Here is a 20,374-nt window from a genome sequence, read left to right as displayed (position 1 = left end):
TCAATATTTTAAATGTCTCTTGATTTGTTTAGCCAAATGAGATCAGCAGAGCAACCACTTTGTCTGTACTTGGCAACCAAAATATATGCTTTCCACGTACCAGGGTGAAATTCGCATGGCTTTCACAAAAATAATATGTTGCCCCCCTTTCATCACCCAAATCCCACATTTGTGAGGAGGAGGAGACCTGTGGTGCATGAAATGTTCCTTCAGTTTCGGTGGATGAAGTCAGAGTTCAGTTAGAGTTCAATGCAATAAAAAAAATACCCTTCTACAAAATGTGTATGATGCACTTACTGGCAAATTATCTCAATGTATTGTGAATCCAGGAAAAAGAGATATTCTCAATATGGGAATGTCGTTCTGCTTTTACATCACTTCACATAGTCATTAAAAGGGAGGGGCAAATAAACATAAAGAAAATGGAAAAATGATGGGACTGAAGCGGCTTAGGCCAGTGTTTCTCAACAGGGGTGCCGGGGCACCCTGGGGTGCCGCGGAAACGTGGCTGATAAATAAATTATGTAATGTAATATATATTTGTCTAAATTGATAACTTAAGGCTAGTCAGTGGAACCTTTCATCTGCCATTTACGCACAATAAAGTAAATATAGGTCGCCCCAGTCAGCTGCAACTTCAAACGTAGGTCGTGTGACGTCTCCAAATGTGTTACTTTTCTAAGCTTGTGTGGTATCGGATGCAATGCCATTTTACGGCTTGTTGGTTTGGGGTGCCTTGAAATTTTTCATGAATTGAAAGGGTGCCTCGCCTAAAAAAGATTGAGAAACACTGGCTTAGGCACCTTACTGTTGCGCAGGCCTGAGGTCATCTCATGATCTTCTTCCACTTCTTGTCTCGCTTCTTGTCTTGGCTCACATGGTCCTACCAGAATAAAGGCCCGACAAATATCCCAATTAATACTTTAAAAAGTTAAAACAAATGATAATAAAACAACAAAAACAACAGCTGAACTGGAACATCCTAAGAGGTTGGTGCACAGCAGCATTATCATAGCGTCCCCATGCCCCATCACAATGTACATTTTACACTGTTAATAGAAAAACAAAAAAAAAGTAGAGACAATACCCATTGCCCATTATCCGAAACTTTTTTCTAACTCTCATCTTCTGCTGCCTTTGCAAGATTAACGAATGGAAGACTGAAAGTCTGAAAGTTGTGTTGGAAGTCATGTTGGAAGCATTTAACAAATTGAGGAATCAATCCAGCATTTCCTCCAGCCTAACCCTGAGTAAGCAATTTATTTCAGGGATTTCGATATCATGTTACATTTGTAACTGCACAACATAGCCTGTCAAATGACGATTGTCACATGTAACAAAAGTGTATTGGTGCATCCCTAGTATCAGATACACCTTGCAGCCAAAGGGACGCCAAAAGGCACAGTTGCCTTTTTATTTTTTCCCTCCCGGACTATTACTTGTGTCTTGAAATGTCCATGTGGGCATTATAAGCTACTTGATGCCTAAATTTCCCCCAGGAGACAATTAAGTTACTCTACTCTACTAGTACTCTATTCATTTGAAATCTTCTGCAAGAAACACTGCAATCTACATCTTCTGTATATGTTTTCTCAAGTGCTGCGCCTATACAAGCCTATACATGACCTTGCCTATACTACCATAGCCTATTATTATTGTATTACTGAGTTATTTATTACACCAATAATGTGTGCCATAGTCGTGCCTCATAGTCAAGTAAACCAAGGTGTTACATCAATATTATAGGCACAGTCTTCACATTACCTCTCTTTCTCTCATATCTCAAAATAAAACAGAAAACATCGTAGCTCTAAAGCAGTAGATGTGCTACAACACTGAATCCAGCATTGCCCGTGATCTGTATCTAACTGCACCTAACTCTAGATGCATCTGCATCATCTATTCAGGGGTGAGTTTCTCAAAAGAGAAGTTGTTAGCCTGTTAGCAACTTTGGTAGTTGCCAATGGGAAAATGCATTGACAACTACAAAGTAGCTAATGTAGTAAGCAACTTTGGTTTTGAGAAATTCCCCCCTGATCTGCATCTAACTGCATTTACCTCCATGCTCTATGATCGCCATACCTGCAGACAGCACAACAGGAACAGTGATAATAAAAACAAAACCATGCAGTGTAACCCATGCTCCCATACGATGGGTGGATGAAAAAGGAAATTGATTATAGGATGAAAGAGGAAATTGATTATAGTTTAGAGACGGATTATCAGATGGACATACAGAGGACACTGTACGCCTATGCCTAAGTGTTCTTCACCTGGTGAGTTGATGCCAACTGCAGAAATAGTTCCTCGAGCCAGCTAGTTTTCATTAAATATATTTCATATCCTACAGAGTTAAAATTAAGTCAAATTAAAAAGCATTTACATAACAAAAAAAGAAAGCTATTTTCTACAACATTGACATTACCTGCATTTGGTCTAGCCTATAGGCTGGCAAAGCACTAAACGTGAGCAATTTTCATACTCAACTAAGGAATAGGCCCTATTTGAAAACACATGACTGAGAACGTAATGTAACAAGTCAAGCCAAATGTGCATTGACAAACATGTCGTTTCCTTCCTTGGTTCATGCAGCCTTCTGAAGCTCCTGTATCAGCTTCTACCCTTCGCAAAGGGAAGAAAAAATGGTCACATGTTTACATCGGGAGAGGTTTTTTTTTCATCCACTTTCCTCCACGTGTCAAAATACACGAAACAGAAGGCGGGATCATAACAAACCCTCTGATTGGCTATACTCTGCCTCACCACCAGTTCCACAATAATTCGTGCACGCGCATCTTAAAGAGCCACACACATGATACTTTGACATGTCAGTTTTAAGCATTTTTTCCACGGGGCATCCAAACATTATTATCAAGACAGTTTCGCCTTTTTGACGATGCACATCATGTTGTTTTAGCATGTCACCCTGCAATGAATAAGACAATTGAACGGTGCTGAAAACCTCAGAAGTATTTTGCCGCGTCTTTCAGTGTTACTATAACCACAATGTGATGACGTAGGGCCACGGGGCGGGATTTGTCCGGGCAAACTCGCGAAAAAAACATTCGCCCCCCACATCAGTTTAGGTTGGCAAGAGAGGTGGGAGTGCTACGCGAAGTGCCTTGAGCTGGCAACATCTTTTCGGATCAGGATAATTATCATCAAAAAGGTCAAAATACCCCCCATAACGGAGGACAACTTGTCAACTGGCGGTGAGTGTTGTTGTTTTGTCGTTGTTTTTCAGTCCTTGCTCTGTTGAACCACAGCCTAAACAATAAGGTTCCTATCAGCAGAATAACATCTCTTGAACTAAAAAGATACGTAACGCTTAAGTTTGTTTGGCTGTGTTTGATGTTTTGTCGGCTGCAGATTATTACGTCCAGTGCATAGATGTGATTGTCCAGTGGAGTTCCACCTGATAGGAAACTATTTTGTTTGATTTGGAATAGCCTAAGACACGTTAGGCTATCAATGCAAAGGACGCATTATTTTGTTAAGATCGCCAAGCGGATAACTTAGTTGGCATTCAGGTAAATGTGTCCGAAGTTCAGTGATGGGGTATGTTATCGCCTCTCTTCAAACCCAACTGACACTTTGGCATGCCAAAGCATGCCGAACGTGTGTGAAGTGTGTCACTAGAGCTCTACGCTACATGTTGCAGCGTTGACGGGGTGTAATAGAGCACGGGGCATTGTTTTAACTCAAATCACGGGTCATCTGGGGCAGCGGTCACTGTGGCCCACTGACACTGTTGTTGTGGACATGCAATGCAGTTACTTTGTTTGACTTACCTAGTAATTTTCGGGGCATATAATTCTGCAATACATGGGCTCACATTTTAGATGAAATAACTTTTGATAATTTGCTTGGCCTTTTGCTTAATTAATGTCCGTTTGCATTTGGCCACACTGCATGGGTTGTCATGCGCCTCCATGTAGCCAAGTGGACGTGGAGCTTCTAAAAGTAGCTTAGATAAGACTGTGGTTTCGTTCAGTGCATGGCTTGTTGTGCGTTTGTTTGTGAGTTGAAGTATTTGCTTGCTAGACATGGAGCAGTTGGTGGTTCAGCTGTGCGGATGGCTCTCAGCTGGGCGACGGGGGGTTGTCGAGGCATGTCCCAAGTCTGTCACTCAGCCTCCTAGGCGTGCCCACACTGTATCTAGTTCTGGTGTAGAATGCGATGGCAGCGGGTATTCGATAGGGGGAGCCACCAGTTGTCGCTGGGCAGATAGCTGAAGTTTATTTACAATGCCCAGTCAACAGGGGGGTTGAGTGGGTAAGAAGGTGTGGGGGTTAGGGGAAAACCCGCATCTACCGGGAGTTTTGTAGAGATGTGTTTTGTAGAGGTATTGAAGTGAAGTCTAAGAGAAAGTTTTTCTTAGACTGTTCATCATCAGCCAACATTATCTTTCAATTATGGTGTCTTGGGTCAATTAATTATGACTTAAACATTATACACACTATATAATAATATACATTAACCTACATATTTATTGTGTTGCACTTGAAGAGTATGCCAAATGTTGAACACTTACAAAGTACTGAAAAATCAATCAGTAATGATTGTTTTTGTTTTTTTTGTTTTTTTGTTTTGTTAGATTGTTAGATGACAAATTGTTGTCCATCACTATATTGATTTGTGCAGGCTTTGAGGATGTGTGCGTTTTTTAGAAGCTGACTTATTGTAGTCTAATTTGTCCTGCAATTTTTTTTTCTTTTTAAATCATCATTCTGGGTTCCAGACATATGGATGTTAGTAACACAGTAGTACATCAAATCACAAATAAGATGTGTGTGTTTGGGGTGGGGGGGTCACAGGTAGGCAATGTAAGGTGCTGAACGTAATGTATCGCTTAGACATGGAAAGTTGTGTGGAGGAGGAAGAGTGCTTTTCTGCAGATGAGGGGGAAGGGAGAGAAAGTCGGCGGCCAGATCTTTTTGCTGCCACTTGCACTTTGCAGCATCAGTGAGAGAAGCTGTCAAATAGCGTTCTCTTCTCTGTCTCTCTCTCTCTCTCTCTCTCTCTCTCTCTCTCTCTCTCACTCTCTCACTCTGTTGTTGCGATGCAAGCTCTGTGGAGTATGGTAACTACAGAGTAGACTTTATCTCCTAAGACAGTGTTTCCCAACCTTTTTTGTCTTGTGTACCCCCTAAGTATTTTTAGTTGTGCCATGAGTACCCGCAAGTCAAGTTTTACATAATTTTCTCTATTCCAATGTAACTAAGCCCCATACATTTGTTGAAATTATTTTTTCCAAGTACCCCCTGCAGTATGTTCGCGTACCTAGTGGTACACGTACCCCTGGTTGGGAAACACTGTCCTAAGACATGAGTTCATTAGCTGCTCTTTCCTCCGCTTATACACCTTTGCCCCATATTATACATCATCGCCACTCATATCTGATCATAGATATTACAGAGGAAAGATTTAGGCCACACAGGAGGTATGAATGGACTCGGATGGTGAACATATAGAATAATGATGATGTGTCAGATCAGGATGGCTGATGTATAGATTTATTGGCCATTTTGGATTTCAGTCCAGAGTGTAATAACCGAGCAATGTTTAAGCTGCTAGGAACTGAAGATGCAAAATATTTTTTAATGCAATCTTTGGAGGCAATATATTCAATATTGTTTGTCTTGCTGTTTAGGCATAGTGACAGCTTGGGGTTTTTTTTGTGAAAGAAAACAGTGGCAAAAAGTTTTGACTGGTAATCAAATGTTGGTTTGGTGTGTTATTACACCGTTATGATCTCACATCACAGTTTAAACCCTTCATTTGCATTGGCGCATTAAAAGATGGGATCACTTGCTTGATCCACAGCAGGCTCTTGTTTACTCTCCCGTCTCAACCAGGGTGCTCAACAATGCAATCCTTCTGGATGAGGTCATTCGCAGCCAGTCAGGTGCGTCCGACGGTGCGCAACGCGCCGTGGACGGACAACAAAAAGAATACTCACCTAGGATAATCACGCTGAGGGATTTCATTCTGGGAGAAGGAGCTATTTTGCATGAGGAATTAGGATGATGCTGGCTGTGGTGTGTTTTCCATAATAACTGTTAGAATGTGTTTGTTACGCGTGCGTCAGTGCATTTTCCATAATAACTGTTTGCAGGGTTGGTAGTATTCTGGCTCATATTTCAGGCTTGACAGAGTTTGTTTGCAAGTGTAAAATAAAGTCATTGTGTTTTACCTAATTTAAGAAGTTCCTGCTTTGGATTTTCTTCTACTAGGCCTGGACCTTTTAAAGTGTGGTACTTAAGCTTTCTTAGCCTGAACAGACATGATGACAGATATAACGTACAGATTCATACAAACTGGCACGCATACACCCCCCCACACACACACTCTAGAGTCTACACACATTCACACACACACACACACACACACACACACACACACACACACACACACTGACACACTCTACCGAGCTGGCTCTAATTGTGCTGCTGTTGGTTGTGTTTTGCAGGGGGATTACCGCTGAGGTTGCTGATGGACGATGAGGAGGAGGACATGTTCAGGCCCATCTCGCGCTGCTGGGGCTCCTCCCCTTTCGTGGACGTCACCTTCGAGGACCGCGCCACACAGACCAACAGCTCTGCCATCGTGCTGCCCAGGAGAGCGGGTGGGGGTGGGGGTGGCATGCTGTCCTGCCGGCTAGCACAGGAGCCCGGGCCCTTTCTACGAGGTACACTTACTCACTCTCTCTCTCTCTCCCTCTCTCTCTCTCTGTTGTAGTGAAGCAATATCTGTAGTGTATGGTAACCAAAGAATAGACTTCATCTAAGACTCACTCGCTCGCTCGCTCACTCACTCAGTCAGTCACTCACCCACCCACTCACTCACTTTCCCCTGGCGTTGGCAGGTATAATAACAGGATGGGTTACTCTGATGCAATGTTCTATAGGGATGGATTTCTCAAGGCACAATTTATTTAGTGTTCCCCTGTTAACAGGATTGGTGAGGCCAGTAGGTGTGAAACATACACATATGTTGCGCTGCCAAGTCCAGAGCGGATTGATGCTGTGCAATATGTAAATGTGTTGCGATTTTACAATGTAATAACATTGAGTGTGTAAACTTACATGTGTCCCACATCTCAGAGAATGCAGTGTGAATTCAACACTAAGAGTGTGGCTTTGACATCTTCTTGTGTATTTTTGGCCCCATAGTACTCTATACAGTAAGTGTTGAAATAACTCTGCATTGTACACTGTGTGTTAAACACGCCACAGACATCTCCTGGCCATAGCCACTGAGATGTTCCAGCTATCTGGGGCCTATACTAAGAAGGTGGTTCAGGAGTAAACCAGTTTAAGTGAAGAGGTAAATCATCTAATAGAAGAACCTGGAGTCCTCATTTTCTTAAGAAAAGATGATTTGGTAACACTTTAGAATAATGGATGCAAAAAAGCATTATAAAGACTTAATAAATAATTAACTATTGATGAACAAAACATTAACAAACATTTGTAAATGACTAGGAAACGTAAACAAATGCTTGTAAATGACTAGGAAATGCTATGTTAATATTTTATATTTATCAAACATTTACAAGTTGCTTGTAAATGAATAAAATACTCTGTTATAAGGTGTGTAAAATCTTGCAGATATAATTTGTAGATATTTTATAAAACATTAATAAAGCTTAGTTAATAATAAAAACATTTGTTAATGTTTTATTCATCATTAGTTAATTATTTACTGAGTCTTTACTAAGGAACATTATTATAAAGTGTTACCGATGATTTAAATGAGGACTCCAGGGTCTTCTATTAGATGATGTAGCTCTTAACTTAACCTGGTTTACTCCTGAACCAGCTTCTTAGTATAGGCCCCTGAAATATTCCTAAACATGTTGGCATTGGCGCATAAACACGATGACGCATTGCATTATTGTGCCGGCCTACCTGGCGGCTGAACGAGCTAATCCAGTTTCAGCTGCATGTGCTGGATGACATAACCTGAATGTGATCATCTACCTACCATTATCGCCCGCCAGACATATTTCCCTGTCAGGTTTTATGACGGTATTGTTGTGGCGATGACACAGATCTGGAAGCCGGGGGTTTTATGGTAAACAAATTGGATTACAGACAGACATCTAGAGTGTAGATCGAGGCCTGGCAACGTCTGTACAACTTTGTACATACAGTAAACATAGATACCCAGTGAAATCTGAAATAGAAGTTGAAACAGTAAATGGTTGTTTTTTCTATTAATTGGTCATATATTTGTCATTAACTCACGTAACTATTTTTCAGTGATAGTGTATTTGCATGTGTTGGATACTCAGCCTATGTTTACACACACACACACACACACTGTTTGGATACTCCCTGAAAGTACTCCATTATGCCCCCTGAATGACTGTGTATCAGCAGAGTTAATCATTCAGGCCCCGGCAATAAAGGACTGTTTTGACAAGCATTGTTCAGCATTGTGAAAGTCTTGTGCTAACTCATGTGCTTACTCATGTGCTCTTGTGTGTGTTTCTGTGTGTGTGTGTGTGTGTGTGTGTGTGTGTGTGTGTGTGTGTGTGTGTGTGTGTGTGTGTGTGTGTGTGTGTGTGTGTGTGTGTGTACACCCCTCTCTCTCTCTCTCCAGGCAACGCTGGCTTTCGGTGGCATTTCCCGGCGCTGTTCGAGCCCAGTCGGGGCCTGGGGCGCCTGAGGGCCCTGGAGGAGGACGTGCCGGAGGAGGAGGCCCCGAGGCCGCGGGAGGTGCGGAGGAGGAGGAGACGGGAGCAGGAGGAGGTCCAGGAGGAAGAGGAGGAGGAGGCACAGGGGGAAGAAGGCCCCCGATTACGGCAGGAGCAGGCGCCGGGGGCAGAGGAGCGTGGTGGGGAGGCCCCCTTGAGCGTGGAGGCCCAGATCGGCCGAAAGCTGCGGGACATCGGGGACCACTTCAACCAGGAGCAGCTACAGCTGGTAAGCATGAACACACACACACACACACACACACACACACACACACACACACACACAACGCACACCCCTTTTTCCACCCTAGAGAACACACACAACGCACATACCTTTTTTACCTTAAAGAACACACACACAACGCACACCCCTTTTTCTACCCTAGAGAACACACACAACGCACATACCTTTTTTACCTTAAAGAACACACACACACAACGCACACCCCCTTTTTACCTTAAAGAACACACAGGCAACGCACACCCCTCTTTTACTGCAGAGAACACATACACACAACGCACACTGTATTTCGGCAGGCAAGTCGGATTTCAACATTTGTGTAATGTATTGTATGAAATTTGGATAACAACGTCTTAAAGGGTAAGCTGTAGTGGTACCTCCGTTTGTCAGCGTGAAATGGGCCACTGGGCCGAAAGGTGGTGTTGTGGGATCATAGTGGGGGCTACAGTGTTTATCAGATCCTTTAATCAGATCCTATTCCAAAAAGTGGAAGTGAGTGAAGAAAGGCTTTTTTTTGGCACTATCCGTCCTGCTATTGGTGCAGCTGGCTGGCATCTGTTCTCGTGGGGAGCTGAGGAGCCCTTGAGCAAGGCAACTAGGCATTGACCAAGGCATTGGATCCTCCTACCGAAATAACTGTACGTCAACCTCAGTCCAGTGTAGTGCACCACTTAGGCCACCCAGCTGGCGTCTGCTGTCGTGTTTTGGGAGGGGGTGAGGTGAGGGCTAATGTTTTGGAAGGGGGTGAGGTCAGGCTTGGGCAGTGAGGAGGGAGGGGTGTTATGTGGTCGTCTTTTTTTGGGGGGATACTGCGGTCGGTCATCACTGCTGAGTAATGTTTACCTGACACGGCTGAACTCACTGACATGAGCTCATGTACTGGAATACAAGAGGCTAATGTGCACACACACACTCACGCGCGAGCACACACACACACACACACACACACACACACACACACACACACACACACACACACACACACACACACACACACACACACACACACACACACACACACACACACAGCATACAGGACAATGTTGTTTGCACAGATATTTGATATTCAGGTGAAAGGGGCCACCAGCGCCGCCCAAATAACAGTTCCACACGTCAGACAGGTCTGCTTGGGCAGACGGTATGTTAGGCGTGTGCCCTACTAATACTTTGAAAACTATATTCAATCCTGGCGTGTCGTAAAAAGGTTTAATTTTAAATATGTCCACCATGATGACTTCGTCATCAAAGGCATAAGTTTTATATATAAAAAAACCATGATATACAATGATCAAAAGCAAAGTGGAAATCCACTAGCAGACACAGACATCAAAGACTTGCAGTGTATTTTTGGACAGAATGAGGTGGGTAGGCCACCTGTACCTTAAGACTTGTGTCTTCAGACCAGGGAAGTGGCCAGAAAGCCTCAGACATACAGTACAGCAGAGCGGAGAACAGACCACAGAGAGGGTGGCTAAAATAAGCCATACTACACCATACACCTACCTACCTACAAAGGCAATGTGCAGTAACTACTATGGCAATATTGAAAAATGCCTTGAAAGTTTTCATACTGGCCTATAAAACGCATAACAACAGTAGCAATTATATGAAATAATGGCTTTCTTGGAAGAAAAATGATATAATACAAGAAGTTAAAAGAATAATTATGAAGACCATTTTCAGGTCTCAACTCAATTTTGACCAAAAATATGTAGTTACTGCACTTTGCCTTTATACAGCAGTACGGTGAACCTCATCCTGGCTTTTCCTTAGAGACACGAGTGCGTGTTCTGTTGTTTGAACTTGAGAAGATAAACTGAGAAACATGCTTAAATGTAATATTAAAACTAGAGGTGCTCCGATTGCTCGGCTGCCGATCATGACCGGTGATCGGAAAAACATGCCGATCAAAAAACCGATCGAGAGAGATTAAATTCCTCACGCAACCATTTGCCTTTACACCTGGCGCTGCATGTAGGCGCTGGCTCCGCACAGCTGCAACTGCACCAAAAGAAGGCATCTTTGCTTGTCTATAACTTTTCGCCATTCCCCCCTTCATTTCCACCATTCATAACCATATCTGCATCAACAATGATCTGATTTTCCGATCCATGCGCCGTTTACCTGAGTGACAATGTAATTTGCGATTGAGTACTCGCCAGTGAGCCATGTTACGTTATAACCTGTGTAGTTGCCTTGGTCAGCACGCGACAACTTCACGTTGTCAGCACAAACATGTCAATTATTGTTTTCAAAGTTGTAATTGGCAGTCAGTCGATTAGTTTGATAGTCGCTGAAACACCAAACGGCGACAGATGTGGTTAAAACTTGAGAGAGAGATTCAGAACGGTAGTGGAGCACTGCAACTGTGGACGGTGACAGAGAGGGGAGGGGCTCTCCTCACGAGGCTGCTCATTTAAAGCGACAGGTTGTTTTTTTCTCGTATGTGGAAGACTATTTGATGTAATGTTTCAGTTTCAATTCAATCTTAAATAGTTTAGTTATTCTATGCAATAACTTATACATTGATTAATACTGTAGACTGTATTACCAACACTAGTCTGAAAGATAATAATAATAATAATAATAATAATAATAATAATAATAATAATAATAGCCTAATAATAGACATGTGCAAATTAAGATTGATTGGTTTATGGGCAGAAATGGTATTCAATAAGGATAATTAATAGGCTATTAAAAAAATAGGAAATCATTTTTGTGATCGGCAATGATCGGTAATCGGCAGATAAAGATTTTTGGTGATCGGTATCGGTGATCGGACCCAAAAAATGGTGATCGGAGCACCTCTAATTAAAACATTGAATTATAGCGCATGTTCCAAGGTAATTAAGTTGAAGTGGGTTTTTCGTGTTATTACTTTTGAGCAGTGCCTGTTGCTCTGTCTTAATCTCCATTATTCTAACCCATTAAAGCATATTTTTGGATATTTATCTTTTGAAACCGGGAATTGCATCTTTGCTTATGTAACTTTTAATACCGTGCGTTGACACAATTCTGTTGCGTACATTTTTAGACGTTTATTAGGTTTATTAGGTTAAGTAATCAACTCTGTGTATCTTGTATTACCTCATCTGCGGTGTTTGTTCTGAACTCCTCCTGGCTATTGCATATGCTTGGTGCTTCAGGAGTGGTGAATATGTAACACTTGAGTGTTAGTGGTTGAGGAGTGGCTAGCTGATACCATCCAAGTGGCCCTTCCTTATCTGCTGAGGGGCCCAGTGCTGAGAGAGAGCTGCTGGCTTGTGTAACAGGGAGACAGGGAGAGGCGAGTCTGTTTACACACACACACACACACACACACACACACACACACACACACACACACACACACACACACACACACACACAGATGCTCAATACGTACACACACACAAACACACATGTGCTCATATGTAAATACGCACAGAAACACACACACACACATGCTCATACGTAAACACACACACACACACACACTGTCAAACATACTTACACACACACACACACACACACACACACACACACACACACACACACACACACACACACACACACACACACACACACACACACACACACACACACACATACCAGCCTGGCACGCCTCTCTAGTGTTCTCGTTGACAGATGCGCGCCTGTTCTTGGGTACACGTGTTTGTGTCTCCTCTCGTGTGTGTGTGTGTGTGTGTGTGTGTGTGTGTGTGTGTGTGTGTGTGTGTGTGTGTGTCTTGAAAGAGGCCCCATTACTGAACAGTCTGAACTGAACGTTGCTATTTTTAACTGTTGTACATAGATGCCTCGAAACGCTACATCTCTCTTTGCCAAGGGCTGGCTTTGTCAATAAACCTGGTTTGTCTACACGTTTGTCCAGTAACGGCCATGATGGATACGTATGTGTGTGTGATGTATTGACGTGGTGTGTATGTATTGTGTGTCTTGTATGTGCTGACTGTTTGCATGTCCAAAGGTCTGAAGTTGAACTGTAAATGAGGACTTCATTTGTAGCATGTCAAAATGTAGTGGAGGTCTTTTGCACTGTGTGTGTGTGTGTGTGTGTGTATGTGTGTATGTGTGTGTGTGTGTGTGTGTGTGTGTGTGTGTGTGTGTGTGTGTGTGCGTGTGTATGTGTGTGTAAGTATGTTTGACAGTGTGTGTGTGTGTGTTTACGTATGAGCATGTCTGTGTGTGTTTCTGTGCGTATTTACATATGAGCACATGTGTGCTTGTGTGTGTGTACGTATTGAATGTGTGTGTGTGTGTGTGTGTGTGTGTGTGTGTGTGTGTGTGTGTGTGTGTGTGTGTGTGTGTGTGTAAACAGACTCGCCTGTGTTTTCTTTTGTAGCCCCTTACCAGACACCACCTCTCCTATATAAGTACTACAGCACTATGGCAGTGCACAGGGCCTTTAGTAATACATTACGACTTGGGCATAAGCATTCTGGTAACAGTATTTTTTTAAACAGAGGTAGTGTCTTAAGGGGTTTTAAACTAGCCCAATAGTACGGACAAAACCAGCAGAAAAGAAAACAAGGGAAACCGTTTTTTTTCCTCACTCTGTTGTTGTTTGCCTTCCTCTTGTTACGCTTTGCCACGCATATGTGCCACTAGTCAGTTATAGAACACTTCAGCATTCCTCCAGCCCCGCCATGTTGAGCACTCCACTACACCGTGGCGTGGCGCGGTGAGGTGATACGACGTGAAGTGCTTACGCAACACGCTGCAACAAGAGGCACAGGCACAGGCGAGGGCCAGCGGGAGGGAGGTGGTGGGGTGTGGGGGAGTGGAGTGGAAAGGGGGTCTTTAAAGTACAGTGGGTGGAGTAGAGGGATTGGAAAGGAGGACTGTGGATGCAGTTTGGGGGGGTGGTGTCCTTGATGTCTGCTTCTTGGATGATGGTATGGTGGGAGTTGGGGTGGGGTGAGTGGAGGGATTGGAAAGGAGGACTGGTGATATAGCTGGGGGGGAGGCGGGGGGATGTGTCCTTGATGTCTGCTGCTCCTTGGGTGATGTTATGACGGAGGTTGGGTTGGGGGTGGGAGGGGAGTGTAGTGTAGTGGAGGAAGTTACAGGACTTGACTGACAGCCTCTCGGAAGTCTTATTCCCCCAGAGGCATTCTGTCATCCCCCCATGAAGCCATCACATCATCTCTTCAATGGAGACCCCTCATTATGTGGGGAGAGAGAGAGACGGAGGGGTGCGGGGGGAGGGGGTGCGGGGCGGGGGGGAGTTGTCTCCAAATGATGAAATCTCCATGTATTTCTCAGAAAGCATTGGCCCCTTTCATGCCCCCCTTTAGAGGAAGGTGTAGAGGAGGAGGAGGAAGTGGAGTGCGTGAAAGAAAAAATAGAGGGGGGGGGGGGACTAGGTATGACGTGATGGATAGAGCGGAGATGAGCTGTATTATGTTTGACTCACTGGGATTTTGTGTCGGGACCTTTTGAACTCTATGACCTCACACACACACACAGATACAGAAATTCCACAGCTTGTACCCCAACCCCCCCTCATTAATTTGCACCCCAACCCCCCTCATTAATTTACTCTAATTGCCCTTCTTTCCACGTCAACAGCTTTTTTTTACTTTGTCGAAGGGCGAAGAGGGGGGCGGGCGGTTGGTGGGGCGTGTGCAAAAAATCATGTTTCTCCTCCCTCCTCCTTCAGAGAAGGCTGCTCAAATGAATCGTGAAGCAAATGAAGATGTTTCGCGATGGCCGACAGCTCCCCCCTCGTTAAGTACAGACATACGCACATAGACACCCCCCCCCAGAGGAGCTCTGTACATGTTAATCCCAGCACCCCAGTCTGCTTTCTCTTAATGCCCCCCCTCCCACTCAACCACCCCTTAATTAAACATAGACCTCTATGCTTCCCTTAGGGCAAAGCCAGACTGAGGCCGAGAAAAAGAGAGAGAGAGAGAGAGAGAGAGAGAGAGAGAGAGCGAGAGAGAGGGACACAGACAGACAGACAGACAGTCAGACAGAGAGAGAGGGGCCTTCTTGTTGTCATTTAGCCGTCACAGTTGTCAACAGCCTTATTTGCTAGGCAGCATTGTTTGATTGCGTCCCGCGCCTCGCCTCATTTGATGGAACAGTCAGCCTCTAATCCTCTTAAGGAGAGCTAAGAACCGCCACGCTGACACACACACACACACACACACACTTCTGTCTTCCCCACCTACCCCTATGCTTAAGTGTAGTGGAAGTAGCTCAAAGGCCACTTCTTTAACATACTGTATACAGTCCATAATAGCCTCCCAAATAGCGGCTGCCCCTTTCCAATGGCGCCATAACAACAAGCTCCGTGTTTGTGAACGGAGGCCATCGATTGGTGGCTACCTGCCGTGCAGGCTATACCGTCCAGACCAAAGGGCATGCAGGCTCGTAAACAGAGATCCTCTGTTGTGACAATAGCCACGCTTGGCCTGCCGCGTGTCCAGTCTAGACACAACAGTCTCTTTCTGTGTCCAGTCCGTGGCCTAGAAAGCCGCTGCTTTCTGCCTTTTTTTTCTGTTGTTGTTGCTCGCTCGAGTCAGGACTTCCTTGTTCGGTGTTGATGCAGAAAAACAACAACATCGTTGTCTCCGAAACATTCACTCCATGTGCAGCAGAAATGTGATGTGATGCGTGTATTGCGATGCGCAGGGTGGTGTCTGTCGCATGCAGCTGGCCACGTTGTTTTGTTTAGAATCCCGTTTAGTTGTTTTGAATCCCGTGCACTAGGGTGTAAACAAAATGCAAAGTTAAGAGTCACCAAGGGTATGAAATTTCACGCCTGTTGTGAAAACGCCTGGACAGATATAGGTTACATTGAACCGCTAATACCGGTTAAGTGTTATACATCCAGGGTCATGAGTTAAAACTGGACATGTGTTCTGATCAGGTTTTTTTCTAATATCTTTGTGTGAAGTGCTTTCTTTACTTGTTGTAATTGTCAATTAAGAACCATGCTAACAATACACACTGTATTTCACAGAATATTCATAAAAAGAATGTATAAAACATACAAGGCGCATTCTCTTGATGATACAATAGGTTTTTTCACGGTACTGTCAAAGATTCCCTTACTTCTAACCGATTAGACGTCTCTGGCACTGTATTAACATCTTGTCTTTTCTGTCTGTGTCTCCACAGTTTGCCAGACACCAAAGAGATCATCTGCCGCTGTGGTGGCGAATGGGGGCAGCGGTTTTCGGCTACCTGCTCCAGAGGGTAGACCTGGCCCCTGGGCACCATGGCAACCCAAGATGAGGGGGGCGGCTGCTGCAGGCGAGGGAGGAGGGGCGAGCGAACCCTTAACCCCACACTTTGGAGGGGGGGCCCCCAGAGGAGCAGCGTGCCCCTTGAGACTTTTTAAACCTTTCTGATGGCACTGTAGAACGGAACAATGGATGAGATGACTGAGTTCACAAGAAACGGACCAAGAGGAGGAAAGAAAGACGACAAGATTTTGGGAAGGGAGGGGTGGAAGAGGGAGAGGGAGGGAGAGAGAGAGAGTGGTCACCGCGGGCCGGAGACTGGATCTTTTCTTCTTTTTTTTTCTTTTTTATTCTTTGGGTTGATCTTTTTTTTGTTCAAAGAAGAAGCCATTCTGTATGAAGAACTATTTTTAATGAAATATAAAACTAAACGTAAGATGAAGTATTTTGTTCAGTATGTTGAGACGTTTTCTCTTTTTTTATTTGTTTGTTTGTTTTTTTATGTGTTGATCTTTAAGTACTTTTGATAGTTCAGCTATTGCCTTACTCCTTCCTACAGTGGAATGATGTTTGAAAATGAAAACAACAAAAAAGGACAAAAACAAGAAAAATGGCAACATGACAATGGAGAAATGGAAGAAAGGGGAAAAGAAGGCATGTTTGAGATTCCGGGCGGAAACATCTGAACATTTCGGACATGACCACAGTGCACTGTCAAATATGACTGTAGTCGTGTACGGTTCCTTGCTGGCTTATTTGGAGTGGTTGCTCTTCTGTGGTACTAAATTGTTCTTGAAGACGAAAGGTCAGTTTGACTCTCCTTGCCAGTGGCTGATGACTGAGATTTTTCCTTTCTGTTATTTCTATTGTCTTGACAGTGTGTCTTAATCTGCCAGCGGTCTTTAAGCTTGGGTCCATGTTGGACTTTTGAAGTCCTCAATACCGCTGGCTCTATGGTGTCGCAGGTGTAATATCCTGTAGCCTGTAGGTTGGGTTTTTTTACCGCACAAACTGGAAAGATAAAATTGTCTTCAGAGCCATTTCCTGTCTCTTGTGGCCGTGACCAGCCTTTATAACCACAAGAACTCTCTTGTAAATTATCACTGATAAAAAATGTGTTGGTTTTTTTCTGAAAATGTTCTGTGAACAATTTTTCTTACCTGAAATGAAGCAGTTAATGCATTTTTTTGAAATGTTGATGAACATGTACTGTGAGCACAAAATAATTTTGAGTAGAGATATAAAAAACAAAGCTATTGATAAATCAAATCAGACTCAACCTGTGGTGGTTTTAAAGGTGCTAATGTTTGGTTATGACACAGTTCGACCACTTTTATACATGTTCTCTTTTTAAAAAGACCTTGAACAATCGAACCCGTGTACACAACTGAGTGTATGTTGAGGAGGATGAGGTTTCTTTTTTTGTCTTGTATGATTCTCAACAAACACTCTTTTTTAACAGGTCTAATTGTCCCTGTAGTGAGGGCATGAGTCTGCCCTGGTCCTCTGGAGCTTATACTAGATGGCTATGATGGAGGCAGTCTGGCGGTGGCTCCTTTTCAAAACCTTAAAAGATCAAATGCTGTTGCTGCAGTCAGATGAGCACAAACCGTGGCAGATTACCATAAGATGTAAAGAATCGATCTTTGAATCGACTACTTTGCCTTATTTGTGTAATCTCTGCCCACAGTTCCTTAGTTTAGACAAGAGACCACTGTGGTGGATGAGGGTACAGGTTTAGAGTTAAATGAAATTACAGAGAAGACCGTTTTATGAAGATTTCAGAAAACAGAAACATGACATTTATATTGAGATATTTTTTACAAAACTGATTGAAAGCTTCTGCTATGTTTTAGATTCCTATTCTTAGTTACTATGAGTTTCCAATAGTGTAAAACACATGTCTAGAGTCAGAGACATTAAAAAACAAATAACAATAGTAAACTTGCCTCTGTTAAAAAAAAACGAAATATCTCAGGGGGTTGGTTCATTAAGACGTCGGAAGAATTTCACTGTCCCAAACATCCAGCTTTCTTTTTTTGTAAAGTCAAGACTGAATGACATTGAATGAACACAGACATTCATATCACCTTTTGACAGCATTCAAGTAGTAATTGCGTCAGTACATTTTGGACAATTTCAGAGGTTTAACAAACTCTATAACATTTCCTGTGGTAATGCTGACAACACAGTCCTTCAACTGACGTGGTGTAGTCAGATTGTTTTGGGTTTTTTCACCACACATACTGCGTTCATTCTTTTGTCACTCCTTCTCAGTCTCTTATGTTTTTTTTTATATGAATATATTATTTGCCGGAAGTCATTGACGTTTTTTAAAAATAATTTATTCTAATTTATTTGGTGTTTATTTACTCAGTGCTACAATATATTCGGATTATTTCTGGACATGTGCAGATTCCGTGTGTGCATTCAGTATGGGTTACTTCAGTTTGGTGTGCCTCTTAAAACTGTGGGTCAGAGAATAATTATATATATCAAAAACAAACACCTGTAGACAATCAAAAAAGACATCAAATGTGCCTTGTGTCCGGACGGCAGACCAGCATCACAATCAGCCTGACTCTGCAGTCGGCGTTCAGTGCGAGCCAGCACAAATCTCAAGGCTTCGAGTGGGCAGATACGAATCAGTCAGGAAAAATAGAAGAGATGAGTTTATTATTATGATCTCCTTTCTGTCCATTCTGACCCCTTGGTTTCTTTGGCCCACAGTCTCCTTGCCCCAAACTCACTGTATGTACGTACTTAATACCTGTTAAAATCAACAGAAAACTGTCTGCAACAACTGTGCGCTGGAGTCTTTGACAAGACGTGTTGTTTTATGCCCCAGCTATCCTTACTTTCACACACCTCCGCAGTCAAAGCTTTGTGCATGGGAGTGCTGGATGACCTTATTGCAACTCTGTGGCTCTTTTTTGGGGGGTACTGCACATCTGACCCTCAGGACTGGTTTGTAGTCTTTGCCATGTGGCTACAGAGATTTAGTCGAGTTTTGTCTAGGCAGGAGAGTAATATGTTCAGTATTATCCTCTCGAGGGGTTCAGTTTGCGTTGTTTTTTTAGTGGGGTTTTTGTTTTTTCAAAATTTCATCATCAATAGTGAATCGAAGTCATACTTCCCTTTAAAAAGATACAGGTTTCTGACAGCTTTTGGTGTCAATTTTTGAAGACAAAACAATTTGTCTTGTTTTTTTTCCCTATTCCATCTGGGGAACTTGAAGTTTCACTGTTTACATTTAACTAAAAAACAAGAACAAGTTTTTTTATGGGAAAATTTGTACAAAACATTTTGTATAAAAAGAGAAAAAAACTAAAATGAAAAATGAAAAGGGGCTTTTCAGTCAGTCTGCTGTACTGTATCTCACTTCAAAACAACTTTTTCTACTAAACTCAAAATTGCATGTGAATAACTTCTGAAATTTGAATCTTAAAAGTTTTTTGAATGTAATGTGATGGAATCCAACCTGTAATGCTATTAAGTTAAGGGTAATATGGGAAAAACATTCGTTCTTTTAACTCCCACCCTTCCCCTCCCACACAAAGGCAATCAGTACAGTAATGTACCTGAATGTCAGTACAGAGAGTCTCCAGTTCAGTCGAGTTCAGTCAGGTTTGTGATGTGCACATCTGACAATCTTAGAAGTAAGATCAATTGTCTCAAATGAACGTTAAAAAAAAAGGGTGAAACGCACAATGAGTTGATGGATATTACAACCAATGCCTTCAGATTCCATTCAAATGTTTATAATCCATGCTGTCTATACAGTTGAATGCTGGCGAGTACTGCTACTGTACTCTGACGCGAGAGCAGAGCATGGACTGTTACTATGGACGACTGTTGCTTAGCCTCTTGCATTCTGTAGATCAAGGAGTAGAGAGCCTGGGTACCCCAAAGCACATCAGTATTCAGACCCACAGACACCAAACACCGCAGCCATGTCACCACAGCCCGAAGCTGGTACCCTCCAGTGATCATTTGTTTTGGGTGACACCGGTGACAATCACGGAGGGATCTGCTCAGAGAGCTGGTGTTGATTTTCGCTGTTGTGATAGCCCCACTTAAATCTGGGGGCTGGACCAAAGCAGAAAAGTCAACCATACGTAGGTTATCGAAGCACAACCTGTTGGCATGAAATCGACAATCAATCTAAACACAAAAGCCAGCAACACACCATTCATTCTCATCCAACGGAGAAAATATTACAAGTGGTGT

General features: G+C 43.1%; 1 protein-coding gene across 1 annotated transcript in view; it reads left to right on the top strand.

The window, feature by feature from the left end:
* The window catches only part of bmf2 (BCL2 modifying factor 2), a 53,730-nt gene extending 33,945 nt beyond the window's left edge, over positions 1–19,785 (top strand). Inside the window, exons 2-5 of the mRNA XM_063222731.1 lie at positions 3,021–3,212; positions 6,473–6,691; positions 8,611–8,933; positions 16,080–19,785. Coding sequence (XP_063078801.1) covers positions 3,021–3,212; positions 6,473–6,691; positions 8,611–8,933; positions 16,080–16,196 — 851 coding nt within the window. The 3' untranslated portion in view covers positions 16,197–19,785. The remainder of the gene's footprint in view (positions 1–3,020; positions 3,213–6,472; positions 6,692–8,610; positions 8,934–16,079) is intronic.
* The last annotated feature ends 589 nt before the right edge of the window (positions 19,786–20,374 follow it).

Source organism: Engraulis encrasicolus, chromosome 18 (genome assembly GCF_034702125.1).
Source record: "Engraulis encrasicolus isolate BLACKSEA-1 chromosome 18, IST_EnEncr_1.0, whole genome shotgun sequence".
Classification (NCBI taxonomy): domain Eukaryota; kingdom Metazoa; phylum Chordata; class Actinopteri; order Clupeiformes; family Engraulidae; genus Engraulis; species Engraulis encrasicolus.
The sequence above is the reverse complement of the archived record's forward strand: the minus strand, read 5'-3'. Positions and strand labels throughout refer to the sequence as shown.